At 42.6% G+C, this 23,144-nt stretch overlaps 1 protein-coding gene across 4 annotated transcripts in view; it reads left to right on the top strand.

Moving 5' to 3' along the window:
- PRTFDC1 (phosphoribosyl transferase domain containing 1) overlaps nucleotides 1-23,144 on the top strand; it is a 94,797-nt gene that overhangs the window by 57,833 nt on the left and 13,820 nt on the right. For 3 of the 4 annotated variants that reach the window (XM_032349652.1, XM_032349654.1, XM_032349651.1), the window contains exon 4: nucleotides 16,738-16,803. The exons of the other annotated variant lie outside the window; for it this stretch is intronic. In XM_032349652.1, coding sequence (XP_032205543.1) covers nucleotides 16,738-16,803 — 66 coding nt within the window. The remainder of the gene's footprint in view (nucleotides 1-16,737; nucleotides 16,804-23,144) is intronic. 4 annotated transcript variants of the gene reach the window in all.

Here is a 23,144-nt window from a genome sequence, read left to right as displayed (position 1 = left end):
GAAAGTCTGAGAAATAGTTTCAGACCAGAGTAGTCAAGAGACATGATGACTATGTACAATGCAGTATCCTGGATGAGATCCTGAGATAGATAAAGGACATAACTAATAGCCAAATAAACTTCAGCGTTTAGTTAATGTAATGTAGTAATACTGGTTCCTTAGTTATAACAGATTGACAACAGCTATCTAATATGTTAACAATAGAAGAGACTCGGTAGAGGGTATGCAGGGAATCTTTCTACTAATTTTGTAACTTTTCTGTAAATCTGCAGTTATTCCAAAATTGATAGTTTACTTTTTAAAAAGATTTTGATACCAAATGTAAAAAATCTTTTCTATTTATTTGTGTAGTTACCGTATCTAGTCACATTCATTCCTTTGTGCGAATCCCTATTTCCTTTTCAGATCATCTTTCTCCTGCCTGCAGTTTTTCTTCTAATTTTTTTTGTAGTGTACTTCTGCTGATGATGAATTATTTCAGCTTCTGTGTGTCTGACACTGTCTTATTCATCCCCTTTTTTGGAGAGAGGGAGAGAGGACACATGGAGGGGAGGGGAAGAAGGAAAGGGAGAGAGAAAATCCTAAGCAGGCTCCACACCCAGCACCGAGCCCTTTGTGGAGCTCAATGTCATGACCCGGAGGTCATGATCTGAGCTGAAATCAAGAGTCAGACACTTAACTGACTGAGCCACCCAGGCACCTCTCACCCGATTTTCCAATGATAATTTTGCTGGGTACAGAAGTCTAGGTTGGCAGTCATTTTTTAGTACTTAAATGTGTCGCACCATTATTTTCTCACTGGAATTTTTTCTAACCAGAGCTACTTTGTCATTATTATTTTCATGCTTTAGTGTCGTTTTCTTCATGTTACTTGTACATGGCTTTCATTAAGCTTCTTGGATTTGTGGATGTATATGTTTCATCAAACCTGGAAATTTTCAGACATTATTTCTTCAAATAATTCTCGTCCCTGCTTCCCATTTTCAGGAACTCTGCTGACATGTCAATTAGGCCATATTTTAAAGTTGCTCCAGAGCTCACTAATGATCTTTTTACCTTTTAAAAATTGTTTTTTGTCTCTGTGTTCCATTTAGGGCACTCTCTATTGCTGTCATCAAGCTCACTAACCATTTCTCCTGCTGTATCTCATCTGCCATTTGGCTTTGTCACTTATATGACTTCTGTACTGCTGCATGAAAAATCACCACAATCTTAAAAAATTAAAACAGCATACATTTGTGATCTCACATCGTCATGGGTCAGGAGTCTCGTGCCAGGATGCTGGGTCCTCTGCTCAGGGTCTCCCAAGGTTGTCAACTGGAAGCATCCTTATAAAGCCAGCTCAGGAAATATACCCTTGCAACCTCCACCAAGTTGTTGGCAGAATTCATATCCTCCAGGTTGTGAGCAAAGGTCCTCATTTTCTTTTTGGTTGACAGCTGTGGGCAGTTCTCACCTCCTGGAGGCTGCCCCCCATTCCCTGCCACTTAGCTCTCTCCATAGCATAGCAGTTCACAACACGTGTGTCTGCTTCCCAAAGCCAGCAGGCTTCCTGTTTCTTTGACAGACTCCTCTGAGTTCTCAGGCCTACCTGCATCATCTCCCTTTTGGTTAGCTAGAGTGAGCTGATTTGGGATTTTGATTATACCTGAAAAATTCCTTTTGCCATAAATGGTAACATAAGTGTTGGAGTTATATTCTATCATATTTGCGGTCCCTTTCACACTCAAGGATGTATATGCCAAAGGACAGTCTTGGGACCATCTTAGAGTTCTGTGCACCACACCCATGCATTTTTCATCTCATACATTTTATGTTTCATCCTTGGAAGCTCCATTTATGTCTTTTAAAAATTGTATATCTTCCCAGTCTACTTAACCAATGAGCCTATACAATACAACTGTAAGAACTGTTCTAATGTCCTCATCTTCTAACATCTAACATCTAACACGTGTCAGTTCTTGATCAGTTTCTACTGATTTTTATTTTCTTCAATTTTCTGCCTCTTTCTGTGCCTGAGAATCTTTACTTAGATGTCAAACATTGTGAATTGTGCCTTACTATGTGATGGACTTTTTACATAAATAAAATTATTTAAATAAATAAAAATGCAAGAGATTTGCCATCTTAATAATTTTTAACTGTGTGGTTCAGTATTCCACATTGTTGTGCAAGAGATATTTATTTGAGAGAGAGTGAGAGACGACATGAGAGGGGTGAAGGTCAGAGGGAGAAACAGACTCCCCACGGAGCTGGGAGCCCAATGCAGGACATGGTCCCAGGATTTCAGGGTCATGACCTAAGCCAAAGGCAGTCGCTTAAACAACTGAGCCACCCAGGTGTCCCCTCTAGAACTTTTTATTCTGCAGAACTGAAACTCTATGAAACTGAACAATTCCTCCATTTCCCCCTCTCCCCAGTCCCTTGGCAACTGTCATTCTACTTCCTTCCTATTTCTATGACTGGAACTAATTTCGACACCTCAAATGAGTGGAAGCATACCAGTATTTGTCTTCTTGTGACTACTGTATTTCACTTAGCATAATGTCCTCGAGGTTCATCCATGTGGTAGCACGTGACAAAGTTTCCTTCTTTTTAAGGCTGAATAGTTTTTCATCATATGCATATACCACATTCTGTTAATCTCTCCACCTATTGAACTTTTGCATTACTTTTATGTCTTGGCTGTTGTGAATAATGCTGATGTGAACCTTGATGTGCATATACCTCTTCAACATGCTGCTTTTAGTTCCTGTGGATATATCTACCCAGAAGTATAATTGCTGGATCACATGATAATTCTATTTTTTACTTTTTGAGGAACCACCACACTGTTTTCTAAGGAGGGTGCACCATTTTACATTTGCACTAATGGCGTACAAGTGTTCCAATTCCTCTACGTCCTCATCAACGCTTGTTGTTTTCTGGCTTTTTGATAATAGCCATCCTAATGGGTGTGAGGAGATAGCTCATTATAGTTCGAATTTGCATTTCTCTGACGATTAGTGATGGGGAGCAACTTTTCGTTTGCTTGTGGATGGGTACTTTTTTTTATTCCCTTATATATTCTCGAGCCTTGTTTTGAGATGCAGTTGTGACTTGGAAGCAGTTAGATCCTTTCAGATCCTGCTTTTATGATTTGTTAGATGGGTCCAGAACAAACCACATGCTAGGGCTAGAGAGTCTTCACCACGGAGGCAAGACCCTCCAAAGTACTCTACGCAACTCCCCATCAATGGTGGGATTTCACCTTCTGGTAGGGACAGGCACTATTCTTGGCTCTGCTTATGTTGGGCACTGCTCCCTCGAATCCGTTTAGATGGTTCTTTCTTTGACACAAGCAGTTTCTTCGTCTGTGTCTGCAGATCTGCTGCATGCTCTGCTGCTTTTCCTTCTGCAGCCCTTCTCTCCAATATGGTATCCTGAGAACCACTGTCAGGTTCTCCTGGGTCACTCCTCTCCATCTCCTACACTCCACCTCCCAGGATTCTCCTTCCCTATGCTGTGGTCTGAAAACTCTCCCAGGACAGTCAGCCAGTCAGTCATAGGGTCCCTTTTGTTGGTTCCCATCTTGGGGATTGCTCTTCTTTGTTGCCTGACATCCAGTATCTTGAAACTGTTGTTGCCTACATTTTGCTTTTTTTTTTTTTTAAATCTGGTCTTTGTTACTCCATCTTGGCAAGAAGCAGAAGTCACGGGGACTTATCAAAATATAATGAAATTTTAAAACTACAACAACAGTAAAAACCATCCCCTTAAAATTTTTAAATTAAAAACCGAGGTGCTACAACAGGAATAGTGTCATGAACTCCACGATGTTAAGGACGTCGTGAACTTCACAGCAAATGAATTTGATGTAATCAGAGGAAGGTTATATAAACACCAAATAAATATTCGACATTTCTGCAACCCAAATGTCGTTTCCTATGCAGCTTTCATCTTTGGCATTACCCGTTGGTAACTACAAAAGTAGATCCAGGTGGGAGCATGCCAAAGTACACTGCATTGGGGTTATACTTTTCCCATTGGCCCGATCAAGAATTTACTCTTCGGTTATTCCTGAGACTTCCCAAGGGGGTCCTCCCATGTGTGTCTGAGTCAGTCCCTCAGCTGCACTTACTCCACAGCATCTGCTACCTCCTCAGCCAGTCCCAGCTCTAGTTCCTGCATTTGGTATTTCTGCCCAAGAAGTGCTTTCTGGAATCATTATCGAGGCCACGGCTAACCATGCCTATTGTGAGTGCCTGTGTCCATGCTAGGGGAGCCCTGCAAACTGCCAGCCTTGAGGGCACCAGGACAGGGCCAGGTTTCCCACAGAAGCAGGGCTCCCAAACGGTTGTGAATGGGCTCCACTATGGACCCTTGACCCCTTCCAGAATCTTCGTCTCTAATGAAAGCAGTTCAATCCTCCAATATCAGGGCTCAAATGCAGTCAAAGGAACCAGATGGAGAACAGTGGTCATCATATCAGCCTCCAGCCTTCTCTTCTCTCTTCCCTGTCCCCTCTGACTCATACAAGTTCTCCTGCCCCCTTACAAAACAAAGGCCCTCGTGTCATCAGCCAATGACAACAAATACTCGATGGGGGAAAAGAGAGAAGAGTAGCTATTCATGTGTGAACAGTCAGACAGCCCACGTGCCCCGTTCTATAGCTGCTGGCCCTGTCAGGCCACCTCATATAGACATTCTGACTTTTGGGGCACTGAGGTTGTTGGGTCTACATCCTTAGCTGGATGCGTCATTAAGAAGTTATTCTTTGATCATCCAGCAGGAACTGAGAGCAAATCCACCTTCCCTAGGCGATCTGGCAGTCCTCATTGGCAAGTACAGAATAAGGTACTCTCCCATACCTTAGTCTGTATGGAACCCCACCTTTCCCATGTTAAAGAAGACACACCCGCTCTAAGTCAGACACAGCTGTGGTCTACTTCCTTCTCCCACTCCCCTCCCAGGCTTCCGCCAACAAATTGGTACTGGAGTCTCATTTCCTTTGCTGTCTTGGACCTTCCTTTCCACTGTGATTATAAAAACATTTATTAGAGAATAATTTATTCCTCAGGCACATTAATGGAGTCCAGATTCTGTTTGTATAACATGGACAGACAGATGTGCAGTGTATTGTGCTACTTTTAGATGAGCAACGCTGTTTACACAGAATTTTCCTGAGACCACCCAGCTCAGTTCACATGTAGTCTCCAGCCACTTCCAAGCCTGGCCTCCAGAGGCAAAGAAAAAATTTAATAACTCAGCGCCCCACCCAGTTTTGAAGACATGACTTAATACTGAAGGAATTTGCAAGCCTGCACTGCCAATCAACATGCCTACATCACATAAACCATCTTCTCTTGTTCTGAAAAATAAAAGGTGGCTCTAGAAGCATTCTGCTCTCAGACCTTCTCATGTGATACTTGTGTCTCATCAGATACCTGGAGAAGTTGGAGCAAAACTGTAAACCTAAAATGTAGTCATAGTAGATGAAATGCTTGACATTTGGTGTTCTAATTTCTTTGTATTCCATATAAATTGCCTTTTCCCTCTAGCTTTGTATTATGGCTGAGGATATTGTTAATGCAATTTTGCATGTAAAAAAGTTTGCTCCATTTTTTCGTAACATTTGCATGTATAGGCAATCTGCTTGCTCTCGACATGTAAGGCAGGCAGTGTTATCCCCATTTTTCAGATGAAGTTAATGAGAAATCGAGTGAGTTTGCCAAGGTATCCCAGCGAGTAATTGCTTAAGGCAAATCATTGTCTGGTCATAATCATTTCTTCTTGTACAGTCATGTTACTTGGAAACCATTACCTAATTTTAAATTTGCTTATCTTGAATTACATAGACATACAGGTATGTCTATGTAACTGTTACATATGTACATCACATGCACATTAAATATATTATGTACATTAACTTATACTTTACCACAATGTAAGGACATGTATTCCTTTCATCTGGTAAGCCCTAACTGAACATGAGTCAATGATTTGCACAGAAAGTGTGAACCAGGAAATACTACTCCAGGTTTCTTCTGTAAATATTGATAAATTTTAGTTACATGAGTGACTGGGGGTTACATAAGCAAAAAAAAGTGAAGTAGAGCTTGATAGAGTGGAAAAACCACATAAATAAATGTTAAGATACCTTGGGGGTAACCCTGGCTTTGTCATTAATTCACTCCCACACTCTCCCCTTTCTCTTTTATGGGTAACAGAAAAGGAAAATCCAATTCAATAAATATTTATCAGGGGCCTACTCTGAGCAAAGCACTCTACATATGACATTGAACTTAAAGCTCACAACAATCCAAACAAGTAAGTATTATTGTCCCCACTTTATAGAAAAGGGGAACACATCATGGTTCCTTTCTGCATGCATGACACCTGCTCAGGGCTAAGGAACCTACAAAGATGAAAGATCTAAAGTCTCTATCTTCAAGTTGCTTTTAGAAGAGCAGATATGAACAGATGCATAAAAAATGAGTGAAGAGGAATAATGTAACAAGTGTGGTAAGAATACATGCTTAATGCAAAGGAAACACCTTGGCAGGAGAAATCAATTCTGGCTGATGGTGGTGGTGGGATGAGGATCAGGTGATGACTTACAGTGATAGTCGATTTTTAACTTGTACATCTAGGGAAGTTATGATTTTGACAAGCAGGGATGTGGCAGGAAGACCTTCTGGGTGGAGGGCGCATCCATAAGACACACGGTGATAAAATGAGGGTGTGTGCTGGAGTTAGCCAGCAGATGGAACATAGACCCCCAACCACTCAGAGCATGGCCTGCGGACCTGCCCCCTCTCTGTCACCTGGGAGCTCACGAGAAAGGCAGACTCTCGGGTCCCACCCCAGGCAGGATCACAGTCTGTGCAGGGGATTCCTGTGCACTTTACAAGCACCTTGGCAGGGAGAGGAAGTCTAGTGCAGAGTCAGACAGAAAGGTAGATTCTGATCAGACCCAAGAGAAAAGCTGTAGAACATATTGGTTAGGTGGAGGTTTGGGAGCAAGACAGAGGGTTATCCTGTTTTCAGCCCCTCACTTTCCAGCTGTGTGGACTTGGGCACTGTAACTTAGCAAAGTTACTTGCATTGGGATGATAATAGTGCCTGTTACCCTATAGTATTTTTTTTAAATGGACTTAATTTTTTTTTATTTTTTATTTTTTTATAAACATATAATGTATTATTAGCCCCAGGGGTACAGGTCTGTGCATCGCCAGATTTATACACTTCACAGCACTCACCATAGTAAATATATTTTATTTTTAAGAGCAGCTTTCGTTCACATCAAGGTTGAGGGGAAAGTACAGAGCATTCCCATGCACTCCCAGGCCCCACACACCTACAGCCTCCCACCATCAACATCCTACACCAGATAGTTACATAGGTTACAACTGATGAACCTACAATGACACGCCATAACTCTGTGTTTGGACAAATGTGTAATGACATGCATCTATCATTATGGTATCCTAGAGTATTTATACTATTCTAAAAATCACCTGTGGTCCACCTACTCATTCCCCCCACCCTTACCAGCCTCTTTTACTATCTCCATAGTTTTGCCTTTCCCAGAATGTCTTATGGTTGGAATCCTAGAGTATATACCCCTATCAGATTGGCATTTTCACTTAGCCAGATGCATTTAACCATCTTCCATGTCTTTTTGTGGCTTGATGGCTCATTTCTTTTTAGTACGGAATTATATTCCATTGTCTGGGTGTACCACAGTTTATTTATCCTGTCAACGTACTGAAGGACATCTCTGCTGCTTCCAAGTCTTGGGAATTATGAATAAAACTGCTATAAACATTCAAGTGCAAGCTTTTGTGTGGACATAAATATTCAACTCCTTGGGTAAATACCAAGGAGAATGGCTTCTGGATGATACCTCATGGGATTTTGCTTGGATTCATGTTCGTGATGTGTTTTGCGTCGTGCCTGGCACTTAGTAAATGTTCGGTAAATGGTTCTCAAAGTCAGCCTTGCCTCTAATATGAATGCAGAGGCACATACCATTATTTCTAAATGTTTAAGGTTTTGAAGCTTTATAGCTTTGTCCATGGCCAGGCTCATGTATCTACTCAGATCCCCTGAGCTGGAGACTAAAGGTGCTGTACTCATCCCTGCAGCCTGCAAGCCTGAGCAGAGTAGTGTGTCTGCTGGGCAGGGCAGGGCATAAGCTGGGCCCAGGACCAGCTTCTGGGTGGTGACTGAGCCTGCCTAAAACCGGCATGAGACTGACCCACTTAAGCTCTTCAGGGACTTGGGGAGGCTATGCTTTTCTCCCTTGTGCCTCTTTTTCCTGATTCTGGTGCCTCCAAGATGGTACCTTCTGAGTAGAGAGGCAGGAGGGAACATGGTTATCTGGGGAGACACCTGATTTGGGTGGTTTAGAGTCACCAACCTGTAAACATGTCAGCCCTCTTTTTCTGGTTTCCCGAGATAAGGCTGTGCTTTTCTCCACCACCATCCTCTCCCCACCCTCCACAAACTTGACCCTATAAGGGGGTTGAGGGCAAGCCCAGTTCAGCACACATGTCCCTGTTGCATAGTTCTTATTAGTTTAACAGTTACAGAACTTTCCAGAAACTCCCTTATAAGACCAAAAAGAAAAAAAAGCAAATGTCTTTGTGTTTTGGTGTTTGTGATATGCAGGGGACTCTTGCCTGGCTCTGAGGCGGGGGTGGGGGGGTTGGAAATCAGATGCTATTTTGCAAGCATGGGCATCTTCAGAAATGTTCTGAGCTGAGAAATGATACAAGATAGCAGAAGTTTTTGGACCCAGAGTACAACTGGGTGGGAAAGAAGATAGATCCAAGTTTAATACTAAAAAGTGGTGTGGGTTCTAGAGGTTTCTCTGGTATGCTATCTGTTGCCAATTCTCTCCCTTGGTCCTCCCTGTTCACCACCCCTTCCCCTGGTAATCCTAAAACCAGTTCATGAGAGCTGGTTTAAGATTTCATTACTGTTGAACAACTATTTTCAGTTGTTCTTGTTGTTGTTTTTCAAGTTATAATTATAAATCTTCCCTGGGTATTTAGGAGGGAAAAATTGTATGGAGAAAATGGTCTTCCAAGAAAGAGTCAACCATTGGGATATGGCCATCCACATTTTAAAACAAAGATTTTACTGAAGTCTTTTGGGGTCACTCAGATGTTTCCAGAGGCTCCACTTGTTTGTCCTTCTGATCCATAATTTAAAAACACAACTTCAACCAAAACAACAGCCCATACCAAGATTCAAAACAGAAGGATATCCTGCTTCCAAGTTTTCAGAGTTCATGTAAAGAGAAGTCACTGGATCTGTTTTCAAACTGTGTTTCCTCCTTCCTGGGGTCCTCTATAACTATATTAAAATAAAGGTCTATTTTCTTCTTCCTGTTCTCTTTTTCTTTTCTTTTCTTTCACTCTCTCACTCTTTCTTTTTCTTCTTCTTCATTTTCTTCAGCCTATAGATTCTTCAGATCATTGTGGCCCCTTCTAACCCAGCTCCCCTTTATTTCTTATACAGAAAATAACCTTTCTCTGTTGGGTGGAGATTCCTCTTAGCTAACCCATACCCCTCTTGGAGACCGGGTGGAGTAGAATACCAATCACAATGGAGTAATAAATCATTGTCATTAAGCAGAAAGCCATTTTGTCTTCGAGTAAAGTCACATCATGTTTGCAAAATTAGGCACACCAAATTCAAGAGATGCAAAGTACACTTGTACTTTCAAATGAGTGAAACTTTACATGCTAACCTGTATGGTTTTTTTTCCTGGCTAAAACACTAGTTTGGCTTTAAAATGTATCTTTTACTAATCATGAAATTCCTGTTATTAAGATATCTTAATAAATCATCTTTTCATATTTCTTGTGTTCAGAATTCACATGGATATGGGCATGTAGGTTTTTAAAAATATTGAGGAGACAAGGAACTGAGACAATAAGAATGTGAGAATAAAGAAATATCATTTGGATGGAAATCAGACGTAACAGGGGAAGGTCTACATTATTTCAGTCATCCCATCTTTCAAGTTACTCAAGTCAGCTTTATTTAAGTCCTTCTCAGTTGAGCTTTACAGATATTTTCTCATGTGTTTGTTTATAGTTGTCATTTTTCTCTGAGTCCCATTGAGGAATAAGGTCCTTCAGGCTTCTGGACAGCTGGAGAAGAACTTAAAGGAATAGAAAACAAGTGCTGTCCAAGAACACTTGTTGTCTAAGTGGGCAGGAGAAAAAGTACTAAAAATAAAGCTAACGCATGTGCTCGGATACTTTAGTATGATTCCATAAACACTGGATGCCACCATGTGCCAGCAACAGAGGGAACAATTAGGATGACAGTAAGGCTGTTGTGCTGAAGGAGTTTCCATTCTATTGGCAACTGCTACATTCATAAAAATAAACTCCAGTTGGATATGGTCTATCAACATGCAGATCTGTATAGAGTGTTATTGTGACACATATAAAGTCCAGGGGACTCTAGGAAAGCTTCCCAGAAGAGATGATGCCTGAACTGAGTCTTGATGAAAGAACATGAATCACCCATGTGAAGAAAGATGGAGACATGTAATGTGAACAACCATGAGTTAAGACATGGAGGGTAATGCAGTAGGTTCTGTGCCGGGAACTCCTGGGGTCTCAGTGCAGGACAGTGTAGGACATCAATAGTGATGAGATGTGTCTCAAGTAATTTGTCACTAGTAATATTTATCAAAATTTGCAAATACCGACTTGTCCTATAAGTTAGCATGGTATCTTAGTTGAGGTTCTTTTGTTTACAAGTAGTACCTAAATCAATTTTAGATTATTTTAAGCTAAAATGGTGGATTCATAGAAAGGAATTAGGGCAGCTCATGATCCCCAAGGTAAAAGTGTAGCTGGGCCTGGAAAGAGATGAGAAACCCAGTCTTCCATTCTCATGTTCTACCACAGACCTTCTGCCGCCATCTTGCAAGGCAGTTTCAAGGTTAACTCCTTGCTCTACTAACTGTAAATGGTTCTCACAAGGCTCTAAAGAAGTTAAGTATAAAAGTGGGCCAGAGCACCATCTCCAAGTGGCTTCTGCCTGTTGAGGAAAAGGATGAAAACAGCAAAGTGGAATGACAAGAATTATGCCCACCAAACAATCTGCTGGAAAGCATCAGACAGCACAGTGTGGAAGCTGGGAGGTCATTGAGAAACCCAAAAAGAAAACACGTAAGAGGTCATTTTTAACCAAAGCTCCAGCTGGGATACAAAGTGTCAGTGCAATGACATGAGTCCTCCTTACCCAAAAGCCTCATGGGTAGCAGTTAGCCTTGGTAAACCCTAACCACGGAGCGCACCCGCAGAGTAGTAAGACACCGAGTGAACTGAACGAAGAATACATCACAAAGTCAAATGTTAGGACACCAGGTAGATTTGCAAGTTTCTTAGGAGAATATGGGGCCTGCTTTATGTACTGCTAACTGTTACATGCCAGGCACTTTTCTAAGTGCTTAATGTACATGAATTCCTTTAGTCCTCCAATAATCTTAAGAGGTAGGAATGATTAATATGTCCTTTTTATAAATAGGGAAACTGAGGCCCCGAGACGGTAAGTAACTTCCTCAAAGTCATACAACTCATGAAAGGTGGGGTTGTGAGTGGAAGCCAGGCAGTCTGGTCCTTGAGGGGACCCGGGGAGCCCAGCCACCTGGTCGCTTAATCTCCACATTCTTCTTTCCACAGCATACCCTTTGCCCCCCACTACTCTGCATAGGTCGTAAGAAGGAGTTCCTAAACAAACACTCTCAGAAGCAGATGGGTAATTAAATGAACAGGAAACCAAAAAGTCAGTCAATTCCAAAGGAGAAAACACAAAAACAATGGTTTTTTAAACCTTTTTTTGCCTGCACCACCTCACTGTGAACCCAATCGATGTAAGAGAGACAAGAGGCATTGTTCTGCTTGAAGCAATGGGTTCAGAAGCCATGCAGGCTCTGACCACACTGTGCCCTCTGCTCTGGCTTCAGGCAGCATGAAGGACTAAGGGATCCTGTTAAGAGTCCTGTCCTAAATCAACCACTGGTTGAAGAAACAACTGGGGATACTGGAACCCATTCACCTGTCCTTGTTCTCTGACTTGGCATCAGATGTTAGAGTTAAAAATAATAATAATTAGTGGTTTGCACCATTTTAATCAGAAACTCTCCAGGTTGTTCATTAAACCTCCTTATAATGAAGACTTTCTGGGTTTTGTTTTGCATCGCTGTCCACTTAATATAGAATCAGTGACCTTACTAAGCACAGAATAGTGAAGAGGAAAGATAATTAGGGAGGAAAAGCAAAGTTAAGGAATCTGTGGTGGCTGAGAATATTGAGAAAACTTTTGTGTGTACAGATTTTGAAGCAAGTGTCTCTGTCTTTGAAAACGAATGGTTTAGAGAGTGGTTCCTTTGTTTATTTATTTTCCTTACTTTTCCCCTTCCTGTTCCCCAAAAGGACAGGAACTCAGGATATTTATTCTTGCTCAGTGCTGTTTTTTTCTAAACATGATCTAAGCAGTCTAAATTCTCCATAGGAGGAATTGTCACATCTGTGGGGCTGCTTGGGCGTGCCCCCTTTGGTACCTGGAGATCAGGTCACCTAAATTAGTAGTTTCCAAAATATTTCTTCCAAGGAACCAGGGCTAAATACCAGAGATTTCCTTGTTTATTTGTTTTTTTGGTTTTTTTAAAGATTTTATTTATTTATTTGAGAGTAGGCAGAGAGAGGAGGAAGCAGGCTCCATGCTGAGCAGAGAGCCCAATTTGGGGCTCCATCCCAGGACTCTGGGACCACGACCCGAGCTGAAGGCAGAGGCTTTAACCCACTGAGCCACCCAGGTGCCCCTTTCTTGGCTCTTTAAATCTAAATAACCACTCCACCATTTCTACAAGATGTTGGCTTCTCCTGGCCACGGAGAGAACTCGTGTTCTCCTGAACTCGTGTATTTCCCTTCATTGTGTGAGCAGGACTCACTCCTTCTCTAGGTTCCACTCAAAGACATACTATGCGCTTTTCTCTTTTAGGAGTACTGGGTGCCAAGGGGCAGGGGTAGGTTACACCAGAATAACAAGGAGCCAGCCATTTTAGGATTGAACTAGACCCCTTCACCTATTAGCAACTCCTCTTTGGGCAAGCTATGTAAATGCTCATTGCTCAGGTTTCTGGTTTATAAGCTGGGAGTTAAATAAGACCTATACTGGGCTTTACTGAACCTTAGCAAAACCAATCAATCCATTCTGAGACAAACTCTTCTAGAGCATAGGAAAAAAAGATAAGTAACCACTCAATGCATTGTATAGGGCTAGTATAACTTTGCTTTAAAACTATAAACCCATCTGACTTACGAAGATAAGACGAAAAATCCCAAATAAAATATTATCAAGGAAAAACCAAGCATGTTTCAAAAAACACATCAATCCTAGGACTGTAAGGATACTTTTGAGCCATTAGGAAAATACCATGGTTAAACACAGTGGATTGACTGCATACAATTAGCTCTATTCCCTCCTGAAACCCCACCGAAATGCCAGTAGAGAAAGAAATGGAAGTCTGTATGTGCAAGGACAAAGAGGAGGGGGAGATGTCAATGGTTTTTGGAGGCAAAAGTGATTAAGGAAGGGCACTGACGCAACGTAATAGAGAAAGTGAAAATCTAAATGCCTATGGAGGGAATTGTCGATGAGAATTATAGGATTTGTGCCACAGAACTTCTGAAGGCTCACAAGTGAGTCACTAGGTTCTTAGAAGATGAAGTGATGGGGGAAGGGGATAAAGGAGCAAGGGGTTGGGGAACATATGAATGGAGAAGGGGGTCCTTTGAGTTCCCTTCTCCAACCCAGCAAGACACGAAAGCCTCCTTTGCTGGAGTCATTAAACCAGGGGGCTCCAGACCTCAGACCTCAGTGTACCAAAGAGGCCTGAGGAGTGACCAGTTCCTAAGAAGGTGGGAAAGAAGGAAGCAAGCAGGGAAGAAGGCAGGGAGGAAGGGAAGAAGAAAGGAAAGACGGAACCAGGGAAGAGAGAGAGGGAGCAAGAGGGGAGGGAAATTAATTATATCCAGCATTTCCTGAGTACTGACCACGTGCCAGGCTCTGTTCTAAATGATCAGTATATATTAATTTGTTTGAGCTTCATAACAGCTCAGCAAATAGGCCAATAATTGTGCAAAGATAGCCGAGACAATTTTTAAAAAAAGAACACAAAAACGGGACTTAGACTACCAGATACTAAAACATACTAGAAAGCTGTAATAATGGAACAGTATGGTTTGGATGCTAAAATGGACATTTAGGTAAGGAAACAGAAGAATATAGAAACTGACCCTCACATAGGAGAATGAAAGATAAGGATAAAAATGATGTTTCCCATCAGTAGGGGAAAACAAACAAACAAACAATTCAGTAAGTGGTATTGGGACAATTGACTTTATAGACATTTGGAAGATACAAGCTCCAGATGAGTTAAGGACAAATGTAATAATAAAAACATGTAATAAACTTGGGCTCTAAGGAAGGTCTTCTGAACTAAGACTTGCTTGGCAACATGCGGAAGGCGACACTTAGAGCAAGCACATTATTTAGCTTTCTGATATATTGTGCTTTTTGTTTTTAATCAGTAGAATGAAGATGGTAATAGAATTATTATGAAGTTTACGCTGATTGGTAGTGGGTAAATCTCGTTTGTTACGTCAAACTTTGTGGTTTAATAGTTGCATCCAATTCTGTATACCTCCCTCCTCTGGAGGTATTGAAATTTCATTTTTCCTGCTGCTATGAGCAACACATTTGAGTCTAATATGCAGACATTCCCCCTATGTTAACTCCTATGTCTCTGCACCTCCACAAGTGATAAGAAAATCTCTCCTTTGACGTTTTGGACAAGTCCCTAACCTACTGCATGACTGGTTGTGAATGTACGGTTATGAATGCCTGTTCAGGAACAGCAAGAGATCTGTGAATTCTGGGTGTTCTTTGACTTTCTCCTTTTGAGATCAGTTCCCATAAGAAGAAAATTTTTGGTCTCACCTACTTGGTGGGCATCCTGTCCACTCCACTGCCCTAAAGAATGAATGCTTTACCAAGGGAAGTGAAAACAATTTAAGGTCGTTTTTCGCCCCCAGCTCTGGAGCAGTAAGGTAAAAAGATAAAGGCTGCTTCATTGATGAAACTGTTCTGTGGGTTATTTGGCTGCTTTTCATCTTTCCAGATAACCCATTCTACGACAAAGTAGCTCTATACCTAGAGACTCAATTGCAAGTGACAGAATCCAATTCAAACTAACCCAAGGACTTTCCTAAGGGGACAAATCTGCTTCAGTCGCTGCAAAGTCCAAGACCTGTTGTAGCTTTGGGCGTAGCTGGTTTACCTACCCAGGTAAGGCCTGGCCCCACCTGATCCTTAGGAAATGAACATACCTGCTCCCCATCCCACCACCAGGAAAGAGGCAGAGCCTTTTTGCCAGAATAAAAGAGGAGAGCCCAGAGCTCCAAAAGCCATAGCAGTGACCTGAGATGTTTCCTGGCTCATCGAGTCCTGCACGAAGGGCAGCACTGTGACCTTCTCCCGTAGGTTATTGCTGGAAGGTCTGGCTTGGTTGTGAATCCACGGTCTGTAGGGTGTCTGCGTCAGCCCTTCTGCTGTGTCTCCCCAGTGAGGCCAGAAAACAAGTTGCCTGTCTCTGTTTCCTGTTCTGCCTCCATGTTATTTTGTTGTGATAGGAACTAGGTAACAATCCGTATTTGGTTTTGTGTGCGTGTGTGTGTGTGCGTGTGTGTGTGTGTGTATGTGTGTGTGTGTGTGTGTGTGTGTGTGGTTTAATTAGAAGAGGATGATATACGATATATAATCATCATGAAAGGGATACTCATGGACCTCTAACAGAACTGGCGTGAAAATCTCTTAAACATATTCCTGGGCCTGCACAACGTTCCTGAGGCTTCTTCATTCATGCCTGAAGGTCTGAGTGCAATAGTTCTTGCTCTGTGTGAACTGTTAGAATTGCCCTTGACAGGGTGGCTCAGTCGGTTAAGTGTCTGTCTTCGGCTCAGGTCACGATCCCAAAGCCCTAGGATCGAGCCCCTTGTGGAGCTCCCTGCTCAGTGGGGAGCCTGCTTCTCCTTCTCCATCTGCCCCTCCCCCTGCTTGTGCTCTATTGCACTGTCTCTGTTAAATAAATTAATTTTTTTTAATTGCCCTGGACCTCAGATGGGGGGCTGGACCTGTATTGGTAGGAGGAAAGAGAAGGCCCCTAATTTCTTTGGGAACCACTACCTGATTGCTACCCCCTGGGGCAGAGGATGGGGCTTGGTGGCCCAGCAGACAAATGCGTGGCCCATTTCTGCCCACCCCCACATACACCCCCCACCCTCCACCCCCCACAAACAGTAGCCCCCTCCACCCATAGAGGTCCCGGAACTTGACAGCTTTCCCCAATTCCATCTGCCTCAGGGTAGACTCAGGCATCTTCCATCATTTCTGTGTTCCCAAATTAGGTCTGTTGGTTTTCTCTCCACTCCTTTTATCAGCCCCTCTCCACAGTCTCCCCCCTCTGGGAGCCATCCCAATGCTTTGTCTCCAGCACCGAGGCAGGCGGGTGGCTCTCGGTAACCAGGGGCAACCAGGAATCTGTACCAGCTATTTGTGCGGGATTTGTCAGGCACAATCTAGCCGCGAGCTGGGCAGACAGGGAAAATGTGCCGCAAAGGTTTTCTCGCACAGTGAAATATTATCTTCACTTTTTTTAGAACGACCAGTCCGTGGGCGAGATGCAGATAATTGGAGGCGAGGATCTTTCAACACTGGCTGGAAAGGTTTGTGAATGTGACTCTGCTGGGGCTGCACTGAGGTCATGGGGAAATCAGTGACCTTCGTTTCAGGTCAGCTCTCGCAATGCATTTCAGACACTCTCCGGGGTTGGCTAATTCATGCAAATGGATGTGTGAATCCTTTTAATGATTTCTTCCTTCTAAAACACTCTTTTTATAAGGCTTCCAGGACCCGAGGCCGACCAGATCTTTGGTCTCCAACCTTCCTTCCAATCTCACTTCAGACAACCCCGTATTACAAAATCCCTTGGCGCTCCTGCTTTCTTCCTTTTTTCCTCTTGCTGTTCCTCCAGAAAAGAAACCTTTATTTCTATGCTTTTGTGTCTCTCATCTATGCCTCAGCACCTAGGCCTTGCACTAAGGCATTTAAACAGGTTTGTTGAAATATCTAATATTTAAGGAGGGGATTAAAAAGGACTTCTGGAGAGCATATGTTCCAACCTTAGGCCTTTTCCACTCCCATGCAAAAAATGCAAGCCATTAAATCATGGGGCAAACACCTCCACTTTCAACTTGGCGTTCCAGACCTTCCAATGCTTAATAATTAAGTGAAAATCTGTTTGGATTCTGACATAAGTACATCCATGGAAGGAAGCGTTGTTTCCTAAAGTGCCTGGCCTTTGTGGAAATGGGCCCCGAGATTCAAGTTCTGCTGCGAATCCAAGCAACAACTCTTTTGACATCTCTAGTACTCATTATCCTTGGACAACTTTAGCTTTCCAAGTGACAGGAATCAGTCTCTAGCACAAGTTTAATCTCTCATATTTGTGGTTGTTATTGTGATGCAACATCTGGATGGGGTAAAGGAATAGCAGACATTTAACAGAAACATGTATAATAACATTAGGAACACGACAGAGCCCCAAGGGCTCTACCTATACAAACCAGCTTCTTTCCCTCTACTCTTTAGAAAGCCTCATAGCCATCCAAGTGGGGCATTCCTGTCTAGACATAAATTATATTCTACAGAAATTGAAATTAACTGGCTGATATTAATGCATCACGAGGCCACCATGTGATATTACTACGTCAGTGCATGAAATAACATCCTTGAGGCACCTGGGTGGCTCAGTCCATTAAATGTCCGACTTTGGATCTCCACTCAGGTCTTAATCTCGTGGTTGTGAGTTTGAGCCCCACGTTGGGCACCACGCTGGGCATGGAGCCTCCTTAAAACATATAATAAAAATAAAAATGACATGCTAGAAAATTAAAATACTCAATACCCAGAAATTAACTTTTCACAACCGTGAAGTGGCCTTTAAATAAGTCACTTTGGGACTTTGCTGGAAGACATTGCCTTACAGGTGTATGACACAAGAGAAATACCGTACCCGGTGCAGTATTACACAGTCACCATGGCTATTACCAGGAGAGTTTGTCAAAGTGTCAATTCTAAGAATTCTAAAGGAAGGCCAAGAAAAAAGATGCATATAAAATTGGGTTTTCTTTCCTACTTTTTTAACATCATCTTCTATTTCATTTTAAAGTGCTCTCCCTCTTACATAAGTATTGGATATTCCCTTCCCTTAAGAGACAGAGAGTAGGGTGGGTAAAGGGTAGTTTTCTACAAAGCACAGAGTGATAGGAGGGGTGATAGTACTAAGCCTCAGTATCCCTCCCAGAATTACTACAAAGATACCTTCCTGCCATGAGAAAATAGAGATCATGGAAGTTCAGGTAGGAGAGGGAGAAAATCAGCCAGCAGGAAGTATAAGCAGGAGTCAGCTTCAGTGTTCTGTTCCCAAGAGAAATGATTCTTCCAGGTTACCAGGTGCTACTCCGTGGTATCTTTACATTCACCTGTATGTGTGTGCATGGATGGATTTCTATATATGCTTAAATATGTGCTGAGTCGAACCCCTTGAGCTTACAATGCATGGAGTAAATATATCTGAGATGAATCAACATTGGTCAGCCAGGTTCTCAACGTTCACAACGGCTTAGGTTTAAAGATCATGCATCATTATGCATTATGCATTTCCGTGAACCTGGACTCACATCAGAGAGGAGTACTTGGTGAACTGGTGTAGACCACGCTCGGTGTTCTCAAATGTGTTTTAAATCTGCCCACTTCTCTCCATCTTCATGGTAATCACCCGAATCTAGACTTTTGCAGTAGCAAAATGTGGTCTACGGCAGGGCTTTGTGAGCTTTTTTAGGGAAGAGCCAGGCAGTAAATGTCTTAAGAGTTTGAGGGCTGTATGGTCTTTGTTGCAACTACTTATTCTATCACAGCATGAAACCAGCAAACAGCCATAGATAAAATGGAAACAAATGGACATGGCTGTGCTTCAATAAAACTTTATTTATAAAAATGGACAGCAGGCCAGATGGGCCATAGTTTGATGATCTTTGGTCTAGGAACCAGCAAGGTCAGTACCACCTACAAACTAATTAGAAATGCAGTATCTCAGATCCCACCACAGATCTTCTGAATTAAGTCTTCCTTTTAACAAGAGGTCTAGATGGTTCCTAGGCACATGCAATTTGGGGAAGCACTGGTCTAGGGCCAGACCACTACTATCTCTTCTCCGGGATGCTATGGTAGCCTAACTAGTCTCCTCGAACTTCGGCCTTCATTTAACTCTTGCTACACTCCAAACCATTCTCCAAAACACAACAGCCAAAGAGATCTTCTTAAAATATACATGGGATCCCCTCACTTGCCTACTGAAAACTTTTCAGCGGCCTCTCAATTAGAGTTGTCAGACTTAGCAAAAAAAAGAAAAAAAAAAAAAAAACACCAGACACGCACACAAAACAGAGAACAGGATGCCAACAAGCTGAATTTGAATTTCAAATAAACAATGAGTACATTTTTAGTATAAGCATGTCACATGCAGTAATTGGAACATACTTAAGCTCAAAAGTCATTTATTGTTCATCTGAAATTCAGATGTAACCGGGTGTTCTGTATTTTATCTGGGAACCCCACTCCCAGTGTTCTGAGATTATAATCCAACATCCTTCTCACAGCCTGTAAGACCTATGTGATCTGGCCCTGCTTCCCTCCCACCATCACCATCACCGCATGCCGCTCGCCCCTCCTCATCGTGCTGTCACCACACTGGTTAAGCTCCTTCCAGCCAAGACCTCAGATAAGCTTGGCCTCCAACTTGGAATCCATTTTCCTCCTATCCGTCAGGTCTCAGCCCCCTGTGGAAGGGAGGCCCTCCCTGTCTCTCTGTCTAAAATGAGCAAACTGTCTTTCCCTTGCACACTCCCCACCATCCCCATTCATCCCTGTATCAGTACCCTCTTTCAAGTCAAGCGCTTTTCACAGTTTGCAGTGTTTACTTTGAGGCTAATTTTTTTTATGTCTGTTTTCCCCACCAGTCTGTGTAAGGTGGGCAGGGACCCTGACTATATTATTCGCCATCCTATGTCCTGCATCGTGCAGGGTGCCTAGCTGACGGGTTGGAATAAATATTTGGTGGCTGAGTGAGGACAGGCTCCTCTTTCTCTTAGAAAGAAACCAGAAAGATGTTTTCAATGAAGTATGGGAAAGGGAGGTCATGTTCGGAGGGAACAGTAAATAGAAGTCCATCTAGCAGGGCACCTGGGTGACTTAGTTAAGTGGCTGCCTTCGGCTCGGGTTGTGATCCTGGGATCAAGCCCCACATTGGGCTCCCTGCTCAGTGGAGAGCCTGCTTCTCCCTCTCCCTCTGCCTGCCTCTCTGCCTACTCTCTATCTAAATAAAATTTAAAAAAAAAAAAAAAAAGTCCAATTAGCCAGACCAAAGGACACATCAGCCAGCAAGTTGGGTTTAAGCCGAATGAGAAATGAGTCAAATGAGAGCGCGTTGTCTTGGAGAAGCAGAAGGGCTTTAGCGTCCTAAGAGATTCAACCTGGGGACTGGGTTGGCGAATGCTGCACACCTGAAGATGAACGAGTGAAAACAGTGTCACTTAACGTTCGGAATTTCTTTTCCCTTAAGTAGATGAAGGCATTCATATGGCCTTATCTGTTCACCCCTTCCTTCAGCCTTTCAGAGAGAGGCTATGCATTAAGACTTGAGAGAACTTGAAAAAAATGTTTCAGAGGCCTTCCAGAATCTTTCCATCATGCAGAATGTACACCAGCATGGTGGGAGAAAAACAAACTTGAAAAGGTGCCCAACAACAGGTGGGTACTTTCTTCAGTGGTTGTAGAGGGAAGTCGAACCGTAGTAAACAGCTGCGTGGGATGGAAGGGTTGTTGGAGGCCATCATCCAACTTCTCCCTTACAAAGTGATTACACAATTTCTCAATCAATACATTTACACTGAAGCTGCATTTATCATTATCTTATTACACTGCCATCAACTTGTACATTTTTTTTTAACGTTCGGCACCCCGAGAAGAACTTCAAGACTCTTCCCACACGACATTCTTTCCTTGCCCTTAAAGAAATCCAGAGAAGGAATGATTCCTTGGGACTGTGACTGTCTTCACAAGTGGAAGTGGTTTTGCTTGGGACCAGAAAGCCTGGGGGAAAGGGAGAGAAAACGCTTGAGAAAAGGGAGGAAGAGAATCATGCAATGAGGGACAAAGGAGGGAAATGAGAGAGCCAGAGGACAAGAGCAGACCAACGTGACCCAAGGAAATCAGCTCAAAATAGAGAAACAATGCTTTAAAACACTGAGAATGTAAATTGGGTTTGGTTTGTAGAATAGATTAAATGTCTCAATAAAGCATTTAACTCGCTCAGAAAAGCAAAGAGGAGTCGCAAACGTTTTTGAGGAGAAATGACATCAAGAAGCTGTGTTTTGGGGGCGCCTGGGTGGCTCAGTGGGTTAAGCCGCTGCCTTCTGCTCGGGTCATAATCTCAGGGTCCTGGGATTGAGTCCCGCATCGGGCTCTCTGCTCAGCAGGGAGCCTGCTTCCCTCTCTCTCTCTCTGCCTACCTCTCCATCTACTTGTGATTTCTCTCTGTCAAATAAATACATAAAATCTTAAAAAAAAAAAAAAAAAGAAGCTGTGTTTTGGGAAAGTGAACTTAATAGGAAGGTAGAGTAACTGAGGGAGGGAGAGAGACTCCAGGCAGAGAAACCAGTCAGGAGGCCCCATGGACAGGGCACACACGGGCACTAGACCCACAGGAGCTAAGTAGGGGCCTTGGAGAAGGCACAGTGCTTTCCAAAGGAGCAGTAGCAGAGCTAAATGACAAAATGAAAGAGGGAGAGTTAGAAAAGATTTTTTTTTTTTAAAGACTTCTTTATTTGAGACAGAGTGTGTGAGTGGGGTGAGGGACAGAGGGAAGAGGCAAAGGGAGAGAAACTCAAGCAGACTCCTGGCTGAGCGTGGATCCCGATGCAGGGCTCGATCTCACAACCCTGAGATCATGCATGGCCTGAGCTGAAATCAGGAGTCGGATGCTCAACCAACTGAGTCACCCAGGAACCCTGGAAAGATTTTTTTTAAATCAAATTTGTTTATAAAAGAACTTTTAAAACCATGGGGACATAGCTTACCTATATAATTATCCATACATTATAAGCCCCATAACTGTACTCCATAACTTCTTAAATTTTCTAAAGATGTGTGGATTAAAATATTCAGAAAAGAGACTACAACCCCCACGGACTTCTCTCTTTCTTGGCTCCTCTTTTTACTTTTCTTTCCTTCTTTTTTCTCTCTTTCTTTCCTTCTTTCTTTCTTTCTTTCTTTTTTTCTTTCTTTCTTTTTTTCTTTTTTAAAGCACAGAAAAGGAAACCCATAAGGGAAGCTGGCTGAGTCATGGTTCTAAATAGGTCATGGCTATTGAATAAAGGGAACCCTCAATGATTAAGTTAAATGGCCTCGTCGGCTCACAGTGTTTAAAAGCATTTTCCTCGGTGTGTTCAAGCTGTCTGCACAACGTGCTCTCTGGGTGATTTTTTTTCAGAGTTGATTTAATCCTGGCACTTCATAAAATGTGTGTATCCATTAAAGCAAGAAGATTTTATTCATGTTCAAGGGAAATCTTTGAAAGGGGTGGAATAAAACCAAACGCATGGAGGCAGACCCAAATCTGGCAACAGGAAAACACAGATGTGCAGGTTAGATGCAAGATTTCAGGATACGTGCCACCTTCCTCCACCAAATAAGTTTCTAATCGAATGCCAGAATGAAGCGTCAGAACCTGCCAAATTTCCTCCTTGGCTGCCTTAACTATTTAAATCATTCCTTTTTATTGCATCTGACTAGGCTGAGAACAATAATGGAAATGCCCACCGACTGATGATTCTGGCAATTTTGTGAATTATCACATAAAGTGAAATGCTGCACTGCATTCCTTTCTCCGTAGGGTTCATATTCACACTCCTACCCATGCTCCGCACCCACAATGAGCCCATCAGCA

Source organism: Mustela erminea, chromosome 6, assembly GCF_009829155.1.
Source record: "Mustela erminea isolate mMusErm1 chromosome 6, mMusErm1.Pri, whole genome shotgun sequence".
Classification (NCBI taxonomy): domain Eukaryota; kingdom Metazoa; phylum Chordata; class Mammalia; order Carnivora; family Mustelidae; genus Mustela; species Mustela erminea.
Note: the sequence above shows the minus strand (reverse complement) of the source record. Positions and strands in the feature narration are given on the sequence as shown.